Here is a 27,087-nt window from a genome sequence, read left to right as displayed (position 1 = left end):
CCCATCACATTTCCAAGAGGAATGCTGAGGGAACAGCACTGTCCTTGCAGCCGCCTCAATGACAGGAATAATGTGCTGCAGAGCTAAGGGGGACAATGGGACAGAGATAATGAAAGTACAGGAGTGAAAATTCATTACTGGAGATGCTTGGGAGCCGTCCTTAGGGATCCCCCTAGGCTGCCTGGGCTGCTTTAACCCTTTGGGCGTGGCTCTGATACTCAGGCCGATGTGCTGTGCTGCTCACTGTGCTTTCCTCCTCTTTTTCTCCCATTTCTTTATGAAAACAATGTTCTCTTTCTCCACACAGAGCACCGTGCACGTCACAGACCCTCTGTGCCCTTCGGCACTCAGCTTCCTGGGACTGTGCATGCAGAGCAAAAAGCATAATGGGGTTTCTGGGCAGCTGCTCCGGGAAAGAGTCCAATAATATTTTCTCCTATTCCCAGCAGCTCACATGGAGATGGGAGCAGCAACCGGACAAGACAGCCAGCCCAGCTCCACAGGTGAGCTCATTCCCTCCCAAGGGGAGAAGCCTTCCCTGACTGCTTTCGGGCCTCCTGGAGCAGAAGGAATCTATTTCAGCACCGTTAATGTTGCTTAGGATGCCCCGGCATCCTGCCAGGTTTCTGAAAAGTTAGAGATGCCCATCAGGCACCTCCATGGCAGCTCTGGGATGCTGATCCCAGCTGGGTGCAATGTCCATGTCGGAACAGCAGGTTCATCTTCCCTGGGCTTTTGGAATGGCAGAAGGAACTGAGAGGGGCTCTGGTTCCTCTTGATGCACTCCCAGGCTGCTGGAGAAGCAGCGCATCAGACACCTGGGGGCTTTGACCTGTGGAATGAGCCAAATGGCTCTTCTCAGCTGGTGGCAAAATTCCTGGCAAAGGTATTTTTGGCAGGTTTTTTTGGAAGGTGTTGGGACCTAGTAAAAGAATTTTTGGAAGGTTTGGTTGGTGCAAAAGGATTTGGTGTTTTGGGCTTCTCCCACAGCCTGGAGGTGCAAGCAGCCTGTACCTGGTGAGAGTTTCATGCTCCAGCCCATGTCAAACAGCCAAGCATCCCCATGGCAGGGCAGCAGGAGTACAGGACACCACTGTGGTGTCGGCATTTTGGGTGGGAATGGCAGCAACGGCCAACCTGAGAGAAGGTATGACCCTCAAGGAAGGCAGGAGATGTGGAAAAGGACAATGTCATCTGTGCCTCCAGGGCCTTAGCCAAAAAAATGAGTTTATGTGAGGAAGAAATAGTCCAGCCTGGGGACATATTCTTCCTGCCAGCCAGCTTCACATGTTGTGAGGGACATAACAAACCTCCTTCGTGTCACTCTGCTCCTGAGAACACTCAGAGTCAGCAGCACCCCTGGTTCAAGGATGCCCAAAGGCAGCAAAGCCCAGCGTGACTCACCCTGAATTGAATACATCCATCTCCTTTTGGCATTGTCACACCTCATCCCATCCTGACAAGCACCAGATTCTTCACTCACGAGCACCTGAGATGGTGCTTTGGTAGCCACAGCTCAGAGAGGTGCTGCAGAAACACCAGGGGTACTCGTCCAAACAGAAGCCTTGCAGCAAATTCCAGCTGTTCAACTCTTACTCCTGACACCACAGCAAATACGGATAGAGCTTCCCAAACACAAGAGCCAGTTACCTCCACACTTCTCCAAGGCAGTGCTGAACTTGTTTCTGCTGCCAGCATTGTGTCCTCAGCTCATCCAATAGCTCAGGTGTCCAAGATCACCATGAGAGCATCCAGCTCCCTCCACAGCATCCCGGCACCCTGGGTTAAGAAGAAACAACCCCAGCGAGGGCTGTTCCATGACCTTACCCCCAAATGACCACTCAGGTCCTTCAGCTCTAGCCCAGGCAAACACAACCAGGGAGCCTGTCCTCCTGCAGGCCAAGCTCCCGAGGAACAACAGCCCCACTCTTAGGGTGTCTCAGGAAGGAAGGTTTGGAGGTTCAGCCTCCCGGGTCCCTGTCACTCCAGAAGGGTTGATTCCTACCACATCCACTTTCCTCAAACACCATGACTCACACTGAGCTCCAGGTATTTTTTCCAAATTTGCCTTCCATTTACCTTTGCCACTGTATTAGAGAGTACCAGGCTGGCTGGGCGGTCGAGATAACTCCTTTGTCTGCTGGGTCACCAAGAGGGGCTTTGCTCATCCCTGCAGCAGAGACATGTTGATAAAATGCAAAATTTCTGCATCTCCCAGGATATGCCATGCTGCTTGCTTAATTAGACTGGGCAAGGCTCCCTCTTGAATAAACCAAGGAAAAAATAACCCTGCCTGGGTATTCTGGGGGATTCTTGGAAAGAGCAGCTATAAAATCTCCCCCAGTCTTGCACAGTAAGAGCCAGAATTTTGGAGGAGTATGTCCAGAAAGCCAGTCTGCTCTGGGGGAGAAACCTCCTTCACCTTTAGTGCTGGTGAAAGCAAAGAGAGTGTATTTTCCTCTCCCCCTTCATTTCTTCTATGTGTCTTCATCTGCCCATCTCAGATGCATTTGGTGTCAGGGGGCAGCTTTGTGGGGAGTGCTTGACAATAAAGCACATCCCCAAGGGCACAGCTAATGGATAATTCGGGTTACCAGGACACCTTAACAAAGGATCCCTAAACCCTCTGCAGGGTCACACAGGCCCCCACTGCCTTCAAAGGACGAGTTATTTGAAGATTATACAAGGATTAATGTCTAATGACTGCGTGCAGCCCGGCCAGGACCACTCTCCTCATCCAGAAAGGCCAGCAGCAAACCCCAAGCCAAGCAGCAGGCTGAAGGGCAATGATCCATGCTCTGGCAGACAAGTCAGGATAGCTCTGGAGAGCCTGGCAGCCCTCGGTGGCCAAAATCCTGCCAGCAGTGCCCTCCTTCCTCCCTGCCTCCGGCGGTGCTGGGGACAGAGGCGCTGCCGCCGGGTGCCGCAGGCAGAGCCCCTCCAGCTGCCAGGGAAGGAAGGAGGAGCTCCCTGCCAGCGCCACCCGGGGTGCCCCAGGACACACGGCCACTCCTGCAGGTCTCTGCCCCGGGGCCTCCACTTGGTATTTTTTGTTCTTAAGGAACCGTAGAAAAACATCTGCTGACTCCCCAGCTGCTGAGAGCTTGTTCTTGGAGGAACAAAGAGCAGCAATGGTCACAGCACTGTCTTTTGTCACTGGAGAAAGGGAGAGTAGAAAACACCAGTAGAAGTATTTGCGGCTGTCTCTCGGAGCGCAGAGCTGTGACACACCCACCCCGAGCCACATCCTGCTCCTCACACGGCTGCTCCCACACCTCTGTGCAGGCAGGGTGTCCCCAGGTTCCTCAGGGAAGGACTGCTGGGCCGTGTTAGGAGCCAGGGAGCAGCCAGGCTTGCCTTTTATCCCCTGCAATCCTACTCGGGGTGAAGGACCTCCTTCCAGAGCTCCCACCTGCGGACAGGTATTTCCCCGCGGGAGGCAGAATTCGCCTCCACAGCATCACTCTCGCTGTGCCTCCAGGGGTCACAGCACTGGCTCTGTTCTGAAGCAGCCCTCATTGTCTCCTTGACATCTAAACATGTCCTTGACCTCTCTGGCAGGGCTGCCCCTGCCATCAGTTAGCTTGTGTGGATACCAGGAAACTGAATACATGGGCTTATAGTTCAGTGGAAAGTTCTGCTGCCGTCTTAAATCATAAAGCACAGCTGCTGACACAGCAGAACTGCAGAATGAGGCATCTGAGCAGCCCAGGCTTGGAAAACGCCGGCAGGAGAATAAGGGCAGCTCTGTTGCAGGGAGGGAGAAAGGCCAGGAGGCCAGGAGAGCAGATTAAAGCTCACCAGAGTGCAGCTGCAATGTGTTATCCACCACGGGTGTGCCCCAACCCTCCACAGCTCATCTGCAGTTGGGAGAGGAAACGGGAGCTGAGATTCAATGTCTGCAAATGCAAAGCAACGGCTGGGAAAAAACAAAACAAACCCCAGGCTTCAAATATATCTGCAAACACACACGATAATGAGCTCTGAATGAGACATCCTGAGGAGGAGAGGGATCTTGGGAGTCTGGGTGGAGAGTGCAGAGAAAACACCCAGCTCCTGGATGGTGAACAAGGCCAGCCTAGGGCTGGGATGGCTTGGGCACGGAGGGCATGGAGAACAGGACAGGAGCCACTGGCACAGCTGCACAGGGAGCATGGCCGGCCTCGGTCTCCCCTCTCCAAAGGGACACAGCAGAGCTTACAGGGCCCAGAGGAGGAGGAGCAGCAACAGGGAACAACTCCTGCAGGAAGGCTCCACAGCTCGGAGGGGACGCTGGAGCTGCTTCATGGACAGAACAGCTGGCCAAAACAGGGACACTCTGTTGTGACAAGGAGCACTGAATGAAAGGCAAAAGTTTCAAAGCAATGAGCATCAGCCATTGACCAAAGGGGTCATCAGGATGTATTAGCTCCAAATGACATTAAAGGGGTTCGGCTTTAGATGACTTTGGTGTTGCCTCCAATGGGGTTACAGGCCCAGGCTTTCTCTCCAGACAGGGGAGAAGACCCTAGAACACCAGGCTGTAACATGTGCCCCAGGGTGGACAGCCTGAGCAGGTCACCACACCAAGGAGAAGGGCAGCCCTAGCACTTTTTCCAATGCAGGCATCTACAACAGCCTTGAAAAAACCTTTGGACACCCTCAGCCATGGCCCTGGCAGGACCGAGATACCCAGCAGCCTCCCTTCCACAAGCAGAGGTGGAGTATCTTCCTGACACACCTTCTACTGGAGCCTCACAGACCTTTGTGAAGGCAAAACACCTGCACAAGAATCAAAACCCTTTCCTGGGAATGCAGCCTGCAATTTCCCTTTCCACCCAATGGGATTCAAATAACCTAATTCTTGCTCTACATTCGTACACTCCCTCTCCCGCCAGATCCCCCCCGGAGAAACGCCAGCCATGTGGTAAATACATGTAATCGTGGTGCTCTGATAGCAGCTCTTGCTCTCTGGCCATTAATTCTTCTCCCTGGGACCTCAGTGAACATTTCAAATCCTACAGCAAATCCAATGAGCTGCCTTTACGTGAAAATCAACACAGCATTAGAAGGCTTTCTTCCCTTCCCTCCTCCAAATGCAAATTTTTTTTAGCTTCACAAATATCCTGGCCCACGGACAGGTTGCTGGTCATGTCCTTATCTCAGGCCAATGGGAGGTTACCTTTTTCCATGGAAAACTCACGGAGCAGGAGGGCTCACTGCTGCGTGGGAGGCAGCAGCACCCACCTCAGGCACAGCCTGTGCCTTCCTCGTGGCACACGCTGCAAATCACCACGAGAAACCTTCCCTTTCCCCTCTCCAGGAAAAAATACAGCATAAAACAGAAGAAAGGAAAATGCAAAAGAGCCTTTCAAGCCCAACCACCTTCTCCCTGAAGACTGGCATTTCTAGGGAAGCAGGAGCTCCCTGTAGGTGCTTTCAGTGTGCTGGAAACACCTTGTGACAGGACATGGGTAAGGCTGGCGCAGGAGGGGAGCGGGGGGTGCTCAGCCCCCAGGCACCCAGGGCAGGAGCAGCCACCTCGCCACTGAGAGAGAGAAAAGGAGGCTCTAGTGATTGTTAGAGCCTGGCAGGAAGGGCAGTGCCAGCAGCTCCCGAGGCAGCAACCTCCATCTGCTCAGCTGCAGAGGCTCCAGCTCAGAGCTGCTGGGGAAGAAACATCTCAGCTCAACATCAGCTGGTGCCACCAGAGTGTCCACACCGAGCTCAGCTCAGGTCCCCAGCATGGCCTGGGCTGCAGCACTGAACTGGCTCTTACCAACGTCCCCAGCTGTGAGCCAGCACATCACCTCTTTGGAGCTGGAGAGGAACGAGGACAAGAGCAGACCTGGAGGAGCAGCGAGGCCGGGACACACAGGGAAATCCCTGCGGATGGGAGGCAGGAGCAGAGTGGGGAGGGTTGGAGCAGACTTTGGTGCAGGACCCGGGTGACACCAGGCTTAGGATTCAGCTGTGCCGATGAATAGCTCAGGAGAGCAGAGTGTCCCACCCGGGGTGTGAGGGAGAAGGGACAGCAGGGACAAGGGCTGCACCCCAGGAGAGTGGCCAGGGAGGAAAGGGTGCTCTGGACCGGGCAGGAGCCGCGGGGCTCGGTGACAGGTGACAGGGGGTGCTAAAGGCCAACAGGCAGATGGTGAAACTGTGATTAGAAAGTCACTCCAGCCATAAATCTCGTGGACCTGAAATGGAGATGGGCAAGCCCCAGATGGCTTGGAAAGTCTGCTTGGCGGAGCCCAGCACGGCTCAGCGTGCATCTGGCCCTCCTTCTTCCTCCTCCTCACCAGGTTTAACCACCTCCAGCCAGCTCCTCACAGCCCTGTCCTCCTCACAGGGACCCCTGTAACAAAAATTCCTCTAATGCATGAACCAAAGAGCAAAACCTGGACCCCAACAACATTGTCATCCATCCTGGCACAGGACTCTTGCCGCGTTACTGGGGGTTACAGGCACATCCCGTCCTGGTGCTCCCCTCTTGGCAGGGATGCTGTGGCACCATCCAGCGGGGCACGGGGGGCTCCGGACCGTGCCATGGTGCACCAGCAGAGCTGGATGGATGCAGGTTCCCTGTGGCCACACGCGCTATTTCTGGATATGCTGAGGAGCTGCTTAGGGCTGGATTTGCAGGCGAGCACGGGGATGTATCAGCTGTCCATGCTCTGGAAGGGGCTCAGGAACAGAAAAGGGGCAGGAGATTGGGAGGGGACGGGATTTATACAGAGATCCACGGGAAAACCCGTGTCTCCAAACACCGTAACCTAACACCAGGTAGTAGTACCAACCCTTGCCCGTGGATCCAGGACAACAAATTTCCCCAGCTGCAGGCAGAAGAGCCCAGTGCTCTCACTCTCCTGCCTGAAAAGCACCAGCAACACCCACAAAAAGGCACCCTGCCCATGCCACGCTCCCGAACCCCCTCTCTGCCAGCGGGTGCCTCCCACAACCTTTCCCAAGGCTGCCGGAGAGCCCTTCAGCCCACAGGTGCTGTCGCTCCCCCGGGACCCCCGGCCAAGGCGGGGGCTGGCAGCACGGCCGGGACAGGGGCCAGTGGTAAAATTAGAACGCGTGTCCCTGCCAGCCCCTTCTGCGAGCTGCAGGGACCAGCTGAGCCCGTCTAACCCGCACTGTAACCCTTCATGTCCCCCGTTTTGTGGGCTAGGACAGTTACTAGAAAGCCAGGGATTTGCAGGGCTTTCCTTTTTGATCAGCCGTCTCCAGCTACCCCGGGAGCCCGGCTCGCGGGCTGATGGGGCAGAGAGGTGGGGTTTTTGGATGCTTTGGGACAGTCGGGATTGCAGCCTGCAGTTCCCTCCTCTGCTGTCCCTTTCCAGGCCAGGCAGTCCTGCAGAGACCCATCCTCCCGCTTCGAAGGTTCGTGTCCCCTTTCCAGCCGCTTCTCCCCACCGCCGCCCTCCTCCTGCAGCAGTTTTGTTATTATTTACGCTCCTAAGCATCCTTTGAGTTCTGCCGGGGGACAGGATCCAAAGAGAAAGCCTTTTAAGGATTTGTGCCAGCTCCGGGAAGCGAATCCCCCCCAGCGAACAGTGGTGCTGGGGGATTTGAGTGTAGACAAGTGCTTAAAGCTGAAAAGGGCAGAGAGAGGGGAGGGAGCCGGGGGCACGCTCTGAAACCAGACCCCCCGCCCGAAACGCAGCTCCTTCCTCTGCTTTAGGAAACGGATCCCTCCTGCGGTTTCCTTTCAAAGGTGACTTGTAACCTCTTCATTAGGGTCGGCTTTGGCAGAGCCCTGATGGTGCAGCTGGCAGGGCCGGGGCTGCGCTGGGCGGGAGCGCTCGCCGTGCCAAGGCTGGGCAGCACTCTCGGCCGCTCGGCGCAGCGGCGGCTCGGCGGCAGCACCGGCGCCCCGGCCATGCGCTGATGGGTACCATGGACTTTAAGACAGATCCCAGTGCAGTCACCATCAATCTGTTGCTTATCGTGCGCCCCGAGGAGGCAGCGAGCAAGGAGAAGGGGCAGCGAGAGGGGCAGACGGAAGGCGGCCGAGGCGCAGGTAACACCGCGCCTGCATCGGGCGAGGGAGGGCAGGGCTGCAGCTGCACGCGGAGAAGAGAAGCAGCGGCTTTGGAGCAGGGTTTGGGCTTCCCCTCCTCTTTCTCCTCTTTGCACACATGCTGCCGAACTCCAAAACGCCAACTTTTTGTGTAGAAGCGCAGCGTGTCTCCGCTGGTGCAGCAGAGCCTTGCGGCAGCCCCGCTCCGAGCTGCGCCCTGCCCAGCTGCAGTGCGGGCAGCCCCGGGTGCACGGGCACGGACCCACGGGCACACTCCTGCCGGGGCTGTGTTTGCGCCGTGTGTGTCCTGCGCCGGCCCCGAGCTGCCCGCACGGGCTCTCTGGGCTGTGCGAGGGGAGCAGGGAGAGGGCTCGGCAGTTTCACCCCACAGCAGCACCCACTGCCCCGGAGTACAGGAGCAGAACTGTTTTGTTTGCAGCGTGCCCAGGCTTTGTCTCCGAGGATCACTGTCCTGAGCCATTTATAGCTACAGTTTGGGACAGCGTCCCTGGCCCAGCTCCCTATCCTGCAGAGGGTCTTCCAAAAAGCTACCACTGTGCTTTGCAACTGCAAGGGGAGCTTCCCTGCAGAACTATCAGGAGGAGAATGAGAATTCCTGCTCTAAAGCCTGGGAGAGAAGCTGAATTTTCGGACAACCAGTCCCAGGCTAACAACTACAGGCAGAGCTATCACAAAGTTGTGCCCATGCTCCACCAAGCACGGCATCCAGCACCTGCTCAAATAAGAGCAAATCCTACCAAGCGGCTTAGACCTGGACTACTGCACCTCCTGCCCCCTGGTATTTCGTACTTCAGCAACAAGAACTGCAGCCAAGGCTGCAGATGAGACAGAAGGTGGATCCTGATGACACCTGGCTTCAGCTGGGCGAGTGTGTTGCATGAAAGGGTTCGGGGTGCTTGGCCTTCAGGCAGTGCCAGCACTTCAGTCCAGGAGGGCCCTGCCAATGTCCTGTTTGTACCTTACAGGTTCGGCGGGTGATGGCAACGGGAACAGCAGGTCACAGCCACCCCGGGGCACAGAGCTGAACGGTATGTCACCCTCTCCCCTGTGAGAAACCAACCCCAGCACACAGCCCAGAGCTCCAAGCTGTGCCTCTCGAGCATAAATGTGCTTCATCACACAACTCATCCCTTTCCAGCGCTTTCAGGGGCTCCAGAGGAGGCACACGGAGGGCCCTGGGAAGCATCCCCTCCCTCCGTGCTCTCCATGCCCTGTGGGGCAGCATGCACAGGGGTGGCACTGCCGAGCCCCTGCACATCCATCTGCAGGGATTCTCCTGCTCGATCGGATTACAAGCGCACGGAGCTCTTACATTTCACAGCCAGCTGATGGCAGGGGAAATTCAGTGCCCCCAATTGCTCAGGTTGCAGCCAGAGCTTCCAGAGACTTCCCCAGCACTCACACAGCTTAAAGTAGGGTCTAGGGGATGCAAAGAACCTTTTCAACCATCTCTCCACCTCTCCTTTCTTCATCTCCCCCCTCAGAGACTGAGCACAAGGTGGGTGGGATTGCTGACCAGGAGTGATATGGCTGCTAGTTCTCAGTGTTCCGCTGCCAATTCCCAGCCTTCTGCCCTAAAATAGCTGAGGAGGAACATCTGAGGAGGTGACCCCAGAACTACGGAGCAGCTCCCAGGGAAGGGACTCAGACCATCCCACTACTTTCCTGGCACTCTAAGCCTACCATGGCTTAGCAGAGAAAGGCAGGGGCAAAGGTAGAGCAAGACACAGGTAATTGTCAGGTTGTCAGTGGATTTTAGTTACACCAGGGAGGAACTTTGCTTCCACAGGTCAAGCAATAGCAGTGTGCAAAAGCCATGGCTGCTCACAGTCTGGGAGCAAATGACATCTCATGCAAGGCACTACTTTGGGGCTTTTTTTACAAAGCAGGCAACAAAAGCCTCCACTCCAGGAAGCAGATAAATATCCTGCATTCTCTCCCTCTGTCATGCACAAGAGGTTCTGCAACCAGAGCTGCAGAGTCAGCCTCCTCTACCAGTGAGTAAGAAGCTGGTATTGATCATTTCCCACCCTGAGTTAATGGCAGGGGTATTTAGCATGCATATGGGAATCCTTCCCTTGCAGCTCTACCTTAGGCACAATTTAAACCCCTGGGAGGGGGGAATTCAGACACTGGAGGAGCAGGCAGAGCTTTGGCTCCTCTGGCACCACAAGAGTTAATGAATTCCCCTTTCACCAGCCGAGTTAGTGTCCTGATGAGGCCTCTGACACCCCAGGTGATGCCACAATATTTTCACACTTATATAATCCCCAGCCCCACTGAGGCAAGGAGGCTGTGGCCCCACTCCACAGGATCCTGTCATGGCCACACGGCACCGACAGACTCGGACCAGCTGTGAGATCCAGGTTCCTCCCTGGCTTCTGGTGGAGGTGGGATGGGGATCCCAACGCCTTGAAAAAGAGCGAGAGATCACCCTGGCCAACAGCCACCAGAGCCCGGAGCGAGGGCTCGGTGTCCCCTGGCATTTGCTCCCTGCCCAGGGCAGGGATTTGTGCTGCTGCCACCTGTGAGCACCCTGGGCACGTCGGGTGCTGCCCACACCTCCCTCTGCCCCGAGGACTCCAGGGCCAGGACAGCCAGGGTCTCCCAGAGGAGAGAGCTGAGGATGAGCTGCTGACAACCACACCGAAGTTCCCACTTCACCTCCAAGCCCCCAGCACTGCCCTTCTCTCCTCCCCGCCTCTCCGAACACCCCCTGCTAGTTCTCAGTGTTCCGCTGCCAATTCCCAGCCTTCTACCCTGAAATAGCTGAGGAGGAACATCTGAGGAGGTGACCCAGAACTACGGAGCAGCTCCCAGGGAAGGGACTCAGACCTTCCCACTGCTTTCCTGGCACTCTAAGCCCCCCGTGGCTTAGCAGAGAAAGGTCCAGGCAGCCCGCCCTGAGCAGCAGCAGGCTGGGCTGGAGCGTCCCTCTGCAGAGGGGTCAGACACCCGGCCAGATCTCTGCATCTGAAGAATAGGGTTGAGCTTCCTGAGCCGTTCCTTAGCTCACTGCTGAGCACGGCTGATTTAACCCCATCCTTGCTGACGGTTCGCTCTCTGCAAGGCACTGAGATGTTTCCCTTCGTGCCCTCAGGCCGGCGCGGCCCCGCGGATCCCTGTGAGCAGGCACCACCCATCACTTCGGGCCCCGACAAAGGTAAGTGGTGACCCAAAAAACAGAGCAGGGCTTCGCTGAGCTCCCAACAAGCTTTTTCTCCAATGAAATAACCTCAGAACATCCCCAAAGAGAGAAAATATCCCACCCTGGGACAGCTGCCCCTCAAAGCACTTGCTGGCCAAGGACTTGTCTGGCCACAAAACACAAGGAGAACAGCAAGTGCTTCTCTGAGCTTGGAGCAACCTGATCTAGTGGGCAGGGAGTTGGAACAAGAGGATCTTTAAGGTCCCTTCCGACCCAAACCACTCTATGATTCTTTATGAAGGATATCATGATCAGGAATAGTTAAATAAAAAAATCATCAAAGCACCAGCAGCCATTTCATACCACCAGTTTTTAAAGCAATGATACAGCACGTTGAAAAGTTCATGTGGAATCACTTTTCTCATTTGTTAAATGCCTTTTAAACTCATCAGCAGAAAGCATTCATCACCAGTAAGTTTGTTTCTTGAAAACAAAGAATTTTAATTTATAGGGAAAAACTTAGAAAGTGAAAGTTGGGGAGAAAACCCACAAAAAAAGCAGAGGAAAATAATCTTGAGCAATAAGAAGGGATCCCTGAAAATATAAAAACTTTAAGGAAATCAAACCATTTGCATAAAGTCTTCCCTTTGAGAAACAACTTGATTTTACCTTTGAATTAACTGACAAAACACAGCAGCCAGCTCTGTCCTGACACCCTGATACCTGCAACCATCCTAGAACTGGAGTCAAGCTCTAAGATTTAGGTTATTACAGGCTTTACAGTTCTTCTTGCTTTCTGGTTTTGGGGCTTAAAGGACATTGAATCTCTCTGCATAATCACGGGAGAAACTTCACTTTTCTAAAGGTAAATGCTGCAGAAAAACTCATTCTTCGATGAAAATGCAGATTCCCACCTAATTAGCTGGTTCCAAGAGCTGCCTTTCAAGGAAAACCCCAAATGTCATGAGGCTCTTGATGAATGTGTAGGAGGGATCACTGGAAGGCAGCCCCGAGGTGCATTAACATCTTGACCTTCGGTCTCCCGAGTAACCTCTGCCTGATCCGAAACAGAAGCCCAGGAGCGTGTGGAGCTCCTCCAGGGAACCTCGGGAGCTGCAAACGCTTCTGAAATACCTGCCCAAAAAATGCAGTCTCTGTCAAAAAGTTCAGGTAGCTTTTATCAGAGATTCCCTCACTCTTTTTCTGGTATTTCCCTCTCTGAAACTTTAAAGACCAGAGCTCAGGTTTCCAGGGAAGGTTTTTCTGGAGCATCAGGGCATGCCTGGACCACAGCTGGCCCTGCCAGGACAATGCCTCTTACAGGCAGTGGCCTTTGTCAGACATTTTAGTATCACAAGTCTAACCATTTTCATCACTTAAAGCCTTTCTCTGTTTAATTCCAAGAAAAATCAATGAAAGGCATTGATTGTCTGCCTGCTGTAGCTCCATCAAGAGCTCTTTAATATGGTGATAAACCTTGGCTATCACCGGAGCTGCTGCTTTGTCTGAAGCTAAGAGCTGCCTCGGCAGGCACTCCTGCCCTCCTCCACATCCTGGTTAGATTCCCCTTTTTAGGGAGTTTATCACTGTTTCTTGCAGGAACCCAGGTGACAGTGGAGATTCACCACGAGGATACCAGCCCCCAGCTCATCAAGAGACTCTCCTTGGGAAAAGGTACAGCCCCAGCTTTAAACCCCGGCAGGGGCTCAGCCCATCCTCCCTTCCCCTGAGCCGGGGAGTCCGGGAGGGCTGAGGGGATCCCACTAACCCTGCCGGGCTTGTTGCAGGTTCCCAGAGGCTGAGAGGACATGACAACAAAGGTGAGGCTCTGCTTTATCACGGCGTGTCTCCGGGCTCTCCCTCCCCTGGGAGGCTGCTGAAGGGCACATGCTGCTGACACTGCCCATGGCTGGGGCTTGAGGAGCAAAATCCCTCTGCTCCCGGGCTGTGGGTGTCTCCTCCTCCTCTGGCCCTGGGATAAGGCGGGCGGTGACACTCCAGTGTCCCTCAGCAATCCCCCAGCTGCCGCAGAGCTCCCACTGGGGTTATCACCTAACAGCTCTGGAGCTCAGAGCTCCCTTCTTCCACGCCTGGGGAGGTTTGGCCGTGGTGGGCTGGGGTTTGATGTCCCCAACCCTCGGGCTAGAACAGGAGATGCCTGACTGCTGGGGAACGCGGACTCTGCGGGATGGCAGGGCGGGGATGCGGAGCACACTCCGCAGGATGCTGACATCCGTGTCCAAACGGAAGGGAATGGGCAAAGAAAAGCCTCAGATCCAGCTTTTTCCACCCAGTCCTGCTCCCCACAAAAATTTATTTCTATTTGTCTGTTCTTCTGCGGGCAACAACCTCCTCCCCACCCCTCTCTTCCTTGCTTTGCAGGTTTCCAGAGGACTGAGGCCCCGCGGCCACCGGGAGCGAAGGACCTGCACGGTAACTCTCCACTAGCACAGGAGGAGCTTCCCGAGCCCCTGCTCGTCGGGACGGCAGGGGGGAGCGCCTTGGGGAATGGCACACGAGCCCAAGCCCTTCCCAAGGCTCTGTCCCCAGGGAAGGCAAACAGGCACAAGGCACAGGACTGTCCCAGGCACTGTGGATCCCACTCCTGCACAGAGCCTCTGCAGATAGAACCTGGCAAAGACAAAACCTGATAACCACATTTAAAACAAAAAGACCATCCTCTTACCAAAAAGGCAAAAAGTCATTTTCAGAGCTGCAGAGAGTGGGAACCTTTGAAGGTGTAAATCTGCTTTCTCTCCCTTTAGGTCAGTGTAACAGCTCTTTTCAGGGAGAACACAGACAAACAAACCAGCCTGTTAAGAAACAGGTGCCGTGTGCCTACACGCTGATTTTGGCAGGCAGCACTGGGATGCAGGATGAGGGATACCCCAGACCCCCTCCCTGGGCAGAGGTTTCCAAGAGCAAGGCTCACATTAACACCACACCTTGGCAAGCCAGGAATAGATCTTCTGGCCACCTCCAGAGTGAGCTGGAGCTGGGGCCAGAGCCCATTTTGGGGAGGTGGAGCAGGAGCAGAGGGTGGATACAAGTTTCAGAGGCATTGCTGGCTCCTCAGCTGGGACAGGATGCTCTGAGAGCCTCTCCTGCTACTCCCAGCACCTGCAGAGCAGGCAGAGGGGTGTCCCACTTGCCTAATGAGGGTCAGGAACAAAGGCAGAAGTGACCAGCTGTGCCCCTACACTGCCCAAGGCAACCCAGGCAAACAGCAGCTCCACGGCACCGTCCGTTCACCTCTCCCAGCACTCAGGAGTCACACAACAGTGTTTTCACTTCAGGTTCTCTTTTAAATCCTTTTAGCCCAGAGAAATAACAATCCTGCAGAGACAGCTAGAGGAATCTCTCAGTCCTGAGCAGCCCTGACAACGCAGGACAGGCAGATGGCTGTCTCAGTTCTCCTCTCTCCAGCCAGCAGAGCAGGGAGGGCTCAGGTCCAGGGGATATGTCCATCCATCCCCCATGGCTCACTGATGGGAGGCAGTAGTGTCAGCTCATTCCAAGATTGTTCAAAAAAAATCACTTATCTTGTTAATTAGGGCAAGTTATTAACCCTTTGTTCACACGGAGTAGAACCAGGAGCTCAGAGCCTGCAAAGATGCAGAGGGTAGGCACAGCAGGTTCAGTCCGACTGCTCCCAGTGTTCCATTCCCTATGTGCCTGAACTCCGGCAGAATTGTGGCCCTTTACCATGCAAAACTCCTAGAGAAACCCAGCTCTTTAGTACTGGGTTTTTTTTAAGAAGTCATGTGTTTTCTAAGGCTTGCACAGTACAGATTTTCCCTGATTCCTGCATTGTTCTCCCATCCCTCCACACAATATCCCAGGATTTTCCATGCTGTTATGCAGTGCCAAAGTTGCAGGGGCAGCTCGCACTCCAGCACTGCACAAATCCTAGCAGACTAGACAGGTTGGCTCCTGCTTTCCACGCAGCTGGCAGGGACCTCTGCGGGTGCCCTCGTGTCCTCTGCTCCCTGAGCACCCGCTGATGGATGTCTCCATGGGCCAGGCAGGAGCTCTGTCCCCTTGTTCCACCATACTGCCAGGAAAAACACCTCCTCCCTTCCCAAAACAATGACAACTCGTTTCTTCACAGCATATCCATGGGACAGATCCTCTTTGAAATCCATGCCAGTAGATCTGCAGCAATTTGAGAAGCTGGATGCCTACGCGTTAAAAGTAAGTCTTGCTTTTGCCTCCGTCCTCCTCCCAGCTCCCCTGCACGGACGTTCCATGAACCTGGCTCCCAGCACCAACACCAGCTTAGGCTGAGCTATGGGGCAGTGGCAGAATCTCCCAAATAAGTGAAAAACCTTTTCCCTTTAAACATCAGCAAAGAGATCCCACTCTGGGAACTCTAACCAAAAACACATGGACCTACAGCACTGTAGCTCTATTTCTAAGGAAGCCAGAGGCAGAGCAATCTCTGGCAGGTGGGGTCTCACTGGCTCCAGAAGAACAAGAGATGGGGAGGCCAGGAGATCTACCACAGGGATTTCTTCACCGTGACATTGCAGTGCTTCCTCCCCACACACAGGTGAACGTCAAGAACAGCGTGGAGGAACTGGTCAAAGCCCTGCTGAAACAAGCCCGCACTGACCTGGAAAAGGTCCGAGCCATATGGATGTGGATATGCCACCACATAGGTAGGCTGAGGTCTCCAACTGAAGATAAGGCTGCCACTGTCACCCACGGCAGCTTACTCTGTATTTGTGAGTTAGTTCCATGTGGGGAGTGGAATGAAGGCTTTCTGGAGGTTTTTATCCAGAAATGCACCCAGAGTGTTTCCCAGTCCCTCTCCTCGCACTGCCAGGCCCCACAAGGTTTGTGTGTACATGATGGTGTAAAAGCTCTGGGGAGGAGATCCCAGCAGAGCTGTCAGGGACAGAGACATCCCCTGAATGTTGAGGAGCATGGACTGACTCCAACCAGGCCTGGCCCAGGTATTGTGGGCAGAAATGGGTTAACAGTGGAAAGAGAATAACCAGTGCTCGGCAAGTCAAAGCCTGGGCTTCAGGACATGCAGTGAAATCAGCACTCTCCATATTTCAGGGCAAGACTAAAGCAGTTTGGGACTGACCTGACCATGCTAACCCTGTAGCTGCTGATACCAGTGCATGCAAGATGAGGCCAGTGCTGCCCAACCTGCTCTTTTCCTCTCCATCACTTGGCCTGCACTGCAGCAGCGCCCCATCAGGATGTGTAGGAGGTGAGGGAAAGGACAGCTCTGCCTCTCTGCCTCCAAGACTTAATGGGAAAGAAACATTTCTGCTCATGTTATGGAAAATGCCATCATGTTGCATATCCAGTTTCCCCCCATCAGGGCGCTGGGGTGGCAAGAAGCCCCCTTTGAGGTGCCAGATGGGAAAGGCTACAAGTGCTGCCTCCTCCTCCTCTTCCCATCTCCAGGCTGTTGTGTAACTCTGGCCTTGGGACTGAGTAGGAAGGGGCAGAGGAACCTGAGTGGTTGCAGCTCTCAGGAGGGTTGGAAAGGTGCAGGTACAGGCAGGAACTGCAGTCACACAGCTGACAGTGTGGGACATGGAGCTGGGCAAGGCATCTGCATGGTTCCTGGTGGTACCTGTGTGGCACTGGGACACTCCCAGAGCAAAGGCACCAGCATCAGACTGTGCTGGAGGGGCTGTATCAGGTTGTGGGGACTCGGCCCAGGGATGGAGATCAAACTTAGAATGGTTTGAGTGGGAAGGGACCTTAAAGATCATCTCATTCCAACCTCCCTGCCACGGGCAGGGACACCTTCCACTAGACCAGGTTGCTTCTGAAATCTGGATCAGCACTTGCTCCCTGTCCACCCCCCAAAACTGGGCTCTGGTGGTGGGGGGTGGCTCTGAAGGTGACAAGCAGGCCCCTGGTGTTGGGAAGCTTGGCTTTGTGCTCTGGCTCTTGGATGGTATGGACTCGTCTGGTCACACCTCCAATGGAGTTACACCACCTTGGCCCTGGCTCTCATTCCTTCCTGTGAGACTGACCCCTATTTACACACATGGAAAAGAAACAAAGTTGGGAATTTTAATCTGCTGGAAAAAATGCAACGAATCTGTCCTGGAATTGCACTGATGACATAAACTCCTTCCTCAGATGGATTTTAAGTGAGAACACTGTTCTCTGGGCATCTTTTCCCACCCCATTCAATTCCTGCCTGTGACGGGCTGCTATCCCCACGGAGCATCAGCACTAAAGGAAATAATTATTTTAGCTGTCATTTGTGGTACACAAAGAGAAAGCCCCATGGAGCCAGCACTCCCCAAAGTGCCCTGTAGCTTTGCTGGTGGTCAGTGAACAGCCAGGATGGAGCTGCCAGCCTTTCCCAGTGCCTGGAGCCAGCGCCGAGGAGGCACCGGCCATGCCCCTCGGATGAAAGTCAAGCAGTGGCAGCATTTCATCAAAGCACACACAGAGCCTGCTGCTGCTTTTCCTCCTCTGCCCCAGCACTGAGGGGAGGGGGAACCAGCTGATGCAGCATTCCTGAGAGCTTTGTCAGAAAAATAGATCTGTATTTGAAGAAAGAGGTTGTGGACAGGGCCAAGGTTGGTGGTATTGAATTAACCTTCCCAGACCAGTTCCACAAGCTCTGTCTGAAGGAGCCCTGCTGTGCTGATGTTGTGTACTTGTTCCAACAAATCAAGGTTTCCTGAGCTTCCAGGTATTGATATGACCAGACTGGACAGGGCTTGGAGCAACCTGGTCTAATGGAAGGTGTCCCTGCCCCTGGCAGGAGATTGGAATGAGATTAGCTTTAAGGCCCCTTCCAACCCAAACCATTCTACAATTCCAGGACTCATTGCAACAAACCACTTCAGGTGTTTCCCATCAAGCTGCTTTTCAAGTATTTTTACTATAAATTGCTTGCAAAGAGTGCAAAAATCTCAGCAGTTTCTTTTGAGGTAACACCAATCCGACTCCCTCAGATACAGCATGTCCTGGTTTGTACTGGGAACTCTTGAGACTGTAGATCCTCCGCTTGAGGACAACTCCTGAGGACACTAATTTTGTCCAAAAAAATCAAAGTTTTCCTCCCACTTGGATTCAGCTGCTGAACCCCAGCCCAAGCTTAGAGCAAAGGGTGATGAGGGACAGAGCTGTCCCTCTGCCCCAGAGGTGTCCAGGCCAGCTCCCAGCACAGCCACGGCTCGTTCCGCTCCGCTACGGAAATGAAAAGCGATCCGAGCGTTGCTCCTGCTGCCCATCGATCCCATTGCCTCAGGCTCTCGGATGAACTTTTGTCTGTGTTCCTCCCCCCAGAATACGACGTCGTGGGCTACCACAACAAAAGCCAGCTGTCGAGCAAGCCCAGAGATGTGCTTCAGATGGGCAAGAGCATTTGTGAGGGCTACGCCGAGCTCTTTGAACATATGTGCAGGTAAATTCAGTTCAGAAACATTCAGTGTCAGGGAGAGTTAACATTCCTTGTCATCTCCATGCCTATCCTGTCTGCCTTTGCATTGACTGATGTGACTTCAAGCAGGACGTGGAACTTTAGCTTTCAAACCATGCTGTGGAAAAACAGCAAGTCCTAGAAAGGTCAATTTTGCTCCCTCCTCCACTCCCTCCACCCCCCTCCCCAGCATAATTTACTTGGTGCCATCTGCTGAGCTTCGTACTGCATTAACATAATGGCAGATGAAAACACGGAGCTAATTTGATTAGAAGAAGTAGAATTTTCCTTGGAGTATCTGGATGTGAAGGTTAAAACCATCACAAGACTTGAACAAGGAGTGCTGTCTCCAAGATGCTCCCTTACAAGAGGTAGGCAGAGTCCCAGGAGGAACTTTCCCCCAAACCCTCTGGAGATGCCCTGTCCCCTCCAGGAACACTCCAGGGACACTGCCTTGCACTTGCCACACTCTTTTCTGTGGCCAAGCTCAGGGTGCAGCACTGTTGAGGCCAATACTGCAATTCCCATTTCGTAGCCACGTTGCCATTTAATGACTAAAATCCTTTCTTCTGCCAACAAAATCTTGTGGACTTCACTGGGGATTAGTCACCTAAACTCCTCCACAGAGCAGGGCTTTACAGTCACAAAGCCATTTCTAAGAAGAGGCACCCCCTTCCTTGGTAGGGAGCACAGGGTGCAGCCCCAATCCCTTCTCCCTCACGTTTCTCCAACCCAGTAAGGAAAGGAGATGGCTGTTGCACAAGGCAACCCCCAAAACCCAGAGCAAGGAAAGCAATGAAGGTGCTTGGAGAGTTTGGGGATCAGCCTTAGGCAGAAGGGTTGCCCAAAAGGAGAAAACTGGACCTGACAGCTCAGGGACAGGAGATTGGAAGAGACTTTAGGAAGTCATCCCAAGAGGGTGGGCTTGCAAGGTGGCCCCCCCAGGGAGCAGCTTCCATTCCCTTGGAAAAATCACAGACCAGTTATTAATAGCACATGCAAGTAACAATTGGCTTTCCAAAAGGATTTGAGAAGGTTTTCACCATGGAACAGACAAAATCTACAGGGAAAAGGAGAGACTTAAAAAAAACCCCCCAGCATACTGTGCCAGATGCTGAAGTGGTAAATGCTTGCAGCCAACAACATATCCCACAATATAGTTTGGTCCATTCCAATCCAAACCATTCTATGATATTGGATCTTGTCTTCTAAAGAGTAAAGAAACAGGATGGTGAAGTATGCATTTATAGCTGCACCCTATGGAACAGTTATTAGCAGTTAGAAGGGGGGAATTTGCATCTATTCATTAAAAAGCATATGCTTAGTTCATTAAAAGCATTAATCTTTCCAAGGATATCTCTGACTATTTAAAGGCTCTGTTGATTTACCCGCAATTCCTCAGTTCCAGGCTGATTAGTCACCATGTGATTCAGGAAACCTCCCAGTCATCCAGACTATTATATTGTCAAATATTAGCAAAATGTTTAGCTCCTGTCCTGAAAAACTGTACTTGAAAACAACACCCCTTTCTTGCACAGAGATCTCCTCACCCCTTCTTCCTGTGCTCTGTTCTGCTCTTATGCTGAGTCTAAGCAGAAAGGCAGGAGGCAAAGAGCACTCATCTTACTGAAAGGCTTTTCAGAGCCAGGTTTTGGGGGGAAAGGTGTTTTAACATGCCTTTTCTCCCTAGCTCCTGTGAGGGAACTTGAACAAACAACCCAATTTGCCAGTCACCAGGAGTCCCCCCAAAGGTCCTCCCGAAGGCAACGGCTGACGTTGATTGAGTCCTACTTGTCCCAGTGCCAGAGGGAACAATTCCTGCTGCAGACACAACAGTGTCACCTCTGACCACAGCTTTGGCAGCCAGACTTCTTCCCATTAGCTGAGATTCCTGTCAGAGAGGAGAGGTGGGCACGGATAGTGGGAAGCTGGCCATAAGGCATCACTTTCCAAACATCAGGTGTGATAGCAATGAATGCAAACACAGGCTCCTGACCAATATTTCAGCAGCACTTATCAAGTACTGGCTTCCCAGCTGACAAGCAGACTCGAGGAGGCAGCATGGCTGAGTGAAGCAGTGCAAATCCATGAATCCAATTTAGGGCAAACCTCACAGCCTGGAATTAGGGAGACACTCGCTCACCAGGGTTAGTGATGAAGGCACAACAATTATTCTCCCAGGAGAGGTTTCAGCAGCTTTGGAAGCAAAGCTGGCCTCACTGCCCAAAGGGGATCTGACCACTCAGCTAGCTGTGCCTTCTTCATAACCTGTCAGTAAGTATTCCAGATTTCACATCCTCTTGCTTCTCCCCTTTCCTGCAGGCAGCAGCTTTCCTCTTTTCAGGCACAGAGGCGTACACCTACCTACCACAAGCATAAACCATTCTGTCTCCTTCTGGAGAAGCCAGATTTGCTCCTTTTTTAGATGAAATGATCAAAGTCAACCTAAAATCAAAGGGAAGAAGATGCCATTGAATTCCAGTGACACCTGTAGTAAGAGCCAGACTATTTCCAACTGTTTTTGAGGCAGAAAAACAACTTTGTGTTTAATCTCCTTGCTGCACCAAGCAAATGTTGCCAACTGTTTCTTAATTCAGTTCTTCCAGTCCATTTTATATCTAGGTCATCTTCAACCTCACACTGCCACCTCAACCAGTTCTGGAGATCTTCCCAATCTTCTCTCTGCCTGCTTAATTTATCTACATAAAGTCATTGACACAAGAAGAGAGACACGAGCACCCTTTTCAGCAATACAGAATTGCTCCTTTACAGGATGTTTTAGCTTGGATTTTTGTCTGCCCATTACTAGAGAGACCAGTTTAAATGCTCTGGTCTTTATTTTGGGAACTTTGAACACATCCAAGCACAAACTCTTGCTGCTTTGCCAACGTTCACTGTAATTGAGAGCACCGTGAGAGCAGAACTTGTCCCTTAATGTTCCCTCTGAATATCCCAGCTAACAAGAATGTCTAGAGAAGCCTAGAAGGATTAGACGCCAATCCCCATGAAATTAGTGGGAATTTGGTACTTAGCTCCTTGAAACTCCTAGGATCAAATCTTCCCTAAAGCTCCCAGGCCAGCTCCTAGTCTCAGTTACATCATGCAAATCCAGGCTCTCACCAGTCTTGTCAGTGGAGTTGTTCCAGATTTACTGCCCAGCTCCACGATAGAATTTGACTCACAGGGGCCTGTGGGCTGGCAAGGGCTTTCCAGACCACCTGCAGCACCAGGTTTCTCCGTGGCATTCCTTCCAGCCTGGCCTGTTTGTTCTGGATACTCATGGAACAGGCAGTGCCCACTATCACTGCTCCATCCTTTCCTTTGCTCAAGTGCCCACCTCCCCTGGAAACCAGCATCCTCTCCCTGGAAAAAGCAGCCCTCCCTACAAGCTCCACTGCACTGCCGATTGCCAGCCAGTATCTGTTATCAGGCCTCCACTTCTTAACAACCATGCTAATTATCTTCCCCATAAATATCACTTTTCTCCTGAGCTAAACCCACATGATGCAGACAATCTCTCTCTAGAAGCCTGCACACTTTATTACTTAAGGTAGTTGTTCCTTTTAACACACTTCTCAATGAAGAAGAAAAATGTCAGTGCTGTCCTACACAAAAGACAACGCTCCAAGTGAAGCAATTTTAGATTAATGGTGAAATAAGATGCCAATGTTAGAATCCATCAGCAGAGAGCTTATTAACACAGTGCTTATTTAAATCTTATTTACACATCCACACAGGTATTCATCATGTTTTTAGAAAGAGACTATTTAATCATTTCTACCCTGGGCAAGCACAAGCTCATTCTTTCAGGAAACTAAATCAGCATCCACAATCCCATGAGGTCTGAGATACCTTAGCTGGTGTCAAACACCAGGCCCACAGTCACGGGGAGAGAACAGCCTGTGCTTTTAATTTATAATTACATGGGCTAATTGTGGACAGCAGCAAAGGGATTCCACTGAGTAACAAGACAGAGAGCAATTAAGCACACTTTATCTCTGTCATCCTCTAACAGTGCTGAATTGATGGCGCATCAGGCAAAAAGACTGGGAATACACAAAAACTGGGAGTGAAAAGGCCCTTCCTCCAGCAGGACCTGAGTCTCTGTGCAAAGGCTATAAAAACAGCCCCACCCAACACCTCAGGCAGCATCACCTTTTCTCCTTCCCCAGAAATACCTGACAGGTTTAAAACAGGACTCTCCTGCTGCAGCTTATCGTTTCCTTCCAGTCTTGCAGGGATTCAGTGCAAGAAGCTCTCAGGACATGCCAAGGGACACGGGTACAAGACAGGGCAGACCTTTACAGGGGACTCTGACCATGCCTGGAACGCCGTCTACCTTGAGGGAAGGTGGCATTTACTGGACAGCACCTGGGGGAGTGGTTCTGTGGATGATTCCTTCACCAAGTTCACCTACAGGTAAAGAACCCCCCCTCTCTTAGTACATAAACCCTCCACAAAGGCAGAAGGAAAGCTGATGGGATTGGCAAAGCAAACAGGTGCATTTGGTACCCAAAGCCGTGAGCGAGGTACCCAGGCTGCCTGTACAAGGCAGGGGGCACGGCCTGTAGAGAGGCAGCAGCCCTGAGCAGCAAGTCACAAACTACCAAAAGCCAACTGGGTTTGCTTATCACAGCTTCAGTTTAGGCAACAGTCCGTGGCACTCGATTCACAGCTTTTGTGAATCGATTGGAGTCAACACCCAGTGCCTCCCTCTTTTTCCAGGAGCCTGTGGGTGCAAGGGAATAGTGCAAATACCCAGGGTTTATCCCAAAGCTCAGCATTTGCCCTGGAAACAGAAGACCAGGGCTCAGGTTTCTTCTCTGCCTGGGGAATTTCAAACCCACGGATCTCAGTTTATCAGTAGCTCAAACCACTCCAACATCCTCCTGCTGAAACCACCACCACTGTGCGGGGGAAGAATTCACTATTTGTAATTACTCATTTTCCCTAATTTCTCCCTTCTCCCAGGTACAATGAGTTTTACTTTCTGACTCACCCGGCCCTGTTCATTAACAATCACTTCCCAGATAACAGTAACTGGCAGCTTCTTAAGCCCACGCTGACGCTGAAGGAGTTTGAGAACAACATGCTGCACAACAGCAACTTCTACACGCTGGGGCTGCTGGCCACACACCCCGAGACTCCCGTCATCCACACAGGTAATGGAGAAGCCACAGAGCACCTTCCCTCCTGCATCCCACATCCAGCACACACCACTGGGCACCTCTCTGGGCAATACTGAGCAACCTGAGTGAGTCCATCAGCTCCTTTAACATAAAGGCACTCAGGTGCCATGACTGAATGACAAGGCCCACATTTAAGACCCCCTTTCCTTGGGTTTTCCAAGAGCTGCAGGAATTTAACTGGATGGCTAATCTGTCAATGCTAAGATCAGAGTTAAAACTTAAGGACATCAACATTTTAGGACTTAATGAAGACTTCAAGCTGTTTGGGAACAGGCTCACAGGGAGGTAGATTAATCTCATATCCACATACTGGAGAGCTCCTGCACTTTGAAGCTCCTGGGCTGGCAGTTGGGTCTAATCACCTCTAATTCAGCCCTTGATGATCACAGAATTCCAGAAGTCCATAATGGTTTGGGTTGGAAGGGACCTTAAAGCCCACCTCATTCCAACTCCGCACCATGGGCTAGACCATCTACTAGACCAGGTTGCCCCATACTTTCAGTTATATTTCACACAGGCTTTCACATTCTCTCAGACCACAGCTCCATGTCAGGGTATATCAGAAGAGGATAAATGCACATCTCCCAAACAAAGGCCACTCTCATTCTTTCTGAAGGACGCTGGTCTATGCAAACAGCTGACAAGCTACGACCTGCCAGTTGCAGCTCTTGGTTTTACTGCTAGAGAAACACCAATTTACTGGGCCAGATTAGCCTTCCCAGAACAGGGGGTACATGCAAAAACTGTACTGATGCTCCTATGCAGCCTCTTCTCTTTTGTATTTCCTAGTAAAAGGAAAAGCCTCTGTATCCGTGGACTGCCGTTCCAGCATGTTATTCATGTTTAAGCTGAAGGGAACAGATGAACACGGTTTGATGACTTTGAAAAAACACGGAATGAAGCTGGATGTCTACCCACAGAAGACAGGGAGTCACAAGCTGGAGATCTTTGCCAAGCCCTCCAAGGCTGAGGCTTCAGACGACGTCTACAAGTGCGTGGTGGAGTACGTGGTGGAGTGCGAGTCCGTGGACAAGGCCATGCGCTTCCCCAAGGAGCTGCACCAGCCCGTCGGGCCCAGCTGGTTCTCGGAGCGCCAGGGCTTCCTGCAGCCATCACACCGCGAGCCCGTCCTGCACACCAACGACGGGCGCTGCTCCCTCACCTTCACCCTGGGCAAGGACATCAGCGTCCTGACCTCGCTGCACGCCGACGGCAGCAGCCTCGCCGAGGACATGGGCAGGCGGCACGTGCTGCAGATCCACCGCGGGAACCAGATCGAGCTGAAGGTCCACCTCCCGCACGCAGGGAGCTTCGTTCTCAAGATCTACTCCAAGAAGAAGGCGGACCCTGGTAATTACGACTACATCTTCAACTACCTCATCAGGTGCCTGAACACAGAGGTGAAGTGGCCAGCCTTCCCCCAGAGCTACAGCAAGTGGCTGCAAGACTACGAGATCCTGGAGCCACTCTCGGGCCTGCTGCCGGCCAACCGCAACGTCCAGTTCAAACTCAAAATGCACGGCGTCGCCAAGGTGCTGGTCCAGGCTGAGAACATCCACCCTCTCACCCAGAACAGGGACTGCTGGGAGGGAACCTGCAACACCTCGGGGTGCAGAGAGGTGTTTGTGATGGTGCACGAGAACGCCAACCACAGCTTCTACTCGCACGTCCTCAAATACGAAGTTGAGACCCAGTAACACCCACTCCTTGTTCTTTCATTCACCTGCATGAACCAACCTCCCCAGCGTGCCCCAAACCAAAGCACCTTTTGGAGATCGCTCATTCTCTCAACCAAATCTGTTCTTTCAACAAATGCAGGATAACACTTGCAGGCTTTTGCAAGACCGTGGGCTCAAAGATGGCCAAGGAAGCAGAAAATCCTGTTAAGAAAAGGAGCAGCAGTGGAAGACATGAGATAAAACCCTTGCCTATATTTCAGTAACACTGTCCAGGCAAATACTTACAAGAAAACAACTGACTGTCTGCAGGGCATTCTGTGCCAGCAGGGATTGCTGGTTTCCAAGTTACGGACCATAAGAAAAGTCTTACGAGGGCTACTCCAAGAATTCACCTAGTTATGGGGCAGGATGAAGAAAGTGCACCCTGGTTTTGAGCAGCAACACTGGACACGAGGAACTTCAGGATATTTAAACCAAGTTTCTGTATAACTTTAGTCAAGTTGCAAAATACATCTGAGGAGAAAGAGGAGTTAGGAAGAGGATACAACATGAAGTTTCCTTGTGCACCTCACTGTCTTACAGATTTCAATAATACTGGAAAAATACTTTTTACACTGACTCTTAAATACAATAAACAAAATCATTTTTACCTTTTTATATTAGAGTATTGTAGACACTTTTTCTGCTGTAATTATATCTGAAGCATATGGGTGTTTCCAAATAACCAAAATTACCATAAAAATGAGAATAAAGTTCTCAGAAATCACTCCTTACTCCAACCTGTCTATGGAATACTGCAGCTATCAACTGACTGGGTTTTGTGGGACAGCAGGCTGAGTGACATTATTATCTTGTAACAAATCATTTGGTGCTGTTCTCTTGGAAAACGCCTCCACGCACAAGGCAAAGGGGGGCTTCTACTGAACCCCATCACAAATGCACATCCTGAGATGGAGCAACATTTTCATAACTGATTCAGATGCCTGTGAGCGTTAGCATGACCCAAGAGGTATTCTGTTTGAGCTTGGATTGAAAATAAACCTGTTATGTTTTTGCACTCTGTTTCATTGACCAAACAATATGAATTCTCTTCCCAAAGCTGCTGTATTCTCCACACAAAAGAGGTGGGTTATTCCTACATTCCCTCCTCAGTGCCTGGGTGGCAGGAATCACTCACAGGGCTGCTCACCTGCAGCAGGCTCACTCCTACATTACTCCTTCCAGCCCAGCACCCAGGGTTAAGTTCCCATTTAAGCGGGTTGAGCACCTGCAGCCAGATTCCAGGATCAGCACTCTCTGTGACGATGCAGGCTGCTGCAGACAGGAGCTGCCAGCATAAACACAACATGTAAGCTAACAGGGCTTACTCCAGGGTAAGCTGGGAGCACAGCAAAGCTTCAGAGTCTTTTTGTACTTGGAGACAAGATGCTCCATATGCGACATAAAAGTAGGTTTTAAGTCCTCCCCCAAACAGCTCGGTGTCTTTGCCCTCAAAATCTGGTGGCAGCAGCTCCTCCCCACAGGAACACTAACAAGCCGTGGAGCCCAGCAGGCACCCGCTCCCTGGGCATCAGCACAGACTGAGCAGCACAGATGCGAGGCAGACTCGGGGATCTTTTGTTTGTCTAAGG

The 27,087-nt window shown here is 52.3% G+C and overlaps 1 protein-coding gene across 1 annotated transcript; it reads left to right on the top strand.

The window, feature by feature from the left end:
• The first annotated feature begins 7,875 nt into the window (after positions 1-7,875).
• On the top strand, positions 7,876-25,835 carry KY (kyphoscoliosis peptidase). Its single transcript, XM_069024472.1, has 12 exons — positions 7,876-8,008; positions 8,995-9,057; positions 11,130-11,192; positions 12,777-12,851; positions 12,965-12,997; positions 13,560-13,610; positions 15,289-15,371; positions 15,730-15,838; positions 18,456-18,573; positions 22,819-23,007; positions 23,560-23,750; positions 24,567-25,835. Exons 1-12 carry the CDS (start codon positions 7,876-7,878, stop codon positions 25,472-25,474), a joined length of 2,016 nt encoding a protein of 671 aa, XP_068880573.1. The 3' UTR covers positions 25,475-25,835.
• The last annotated feature ends 1,252 nt before the right edge of the window (positions 25,836-27,087 follow it).

The sequence above is a fragment of the Aphelocoma coerulescens genome, chromosome 9 (genome assembly GCF_041296385.1).
Source record: "Aphelocoma coerulescens isolate FSJ_1873_10779 chromosome 9, UR_Acoe_1.0, whole genome shotgun sequence".
Classification (NCBI taxonomy): domain Eukaryota; kingdom Metazoa; phylum Chordata; class Aves; order Passeriformes; family Corvidae; genus Aphelocoma; species Aphelocoma coerulescens.
The sequence above is the reverse complement of the archived record's forward strand: the minus strand, read 5'-3'. Positions and strand labels throughout refer to the sequence as shown.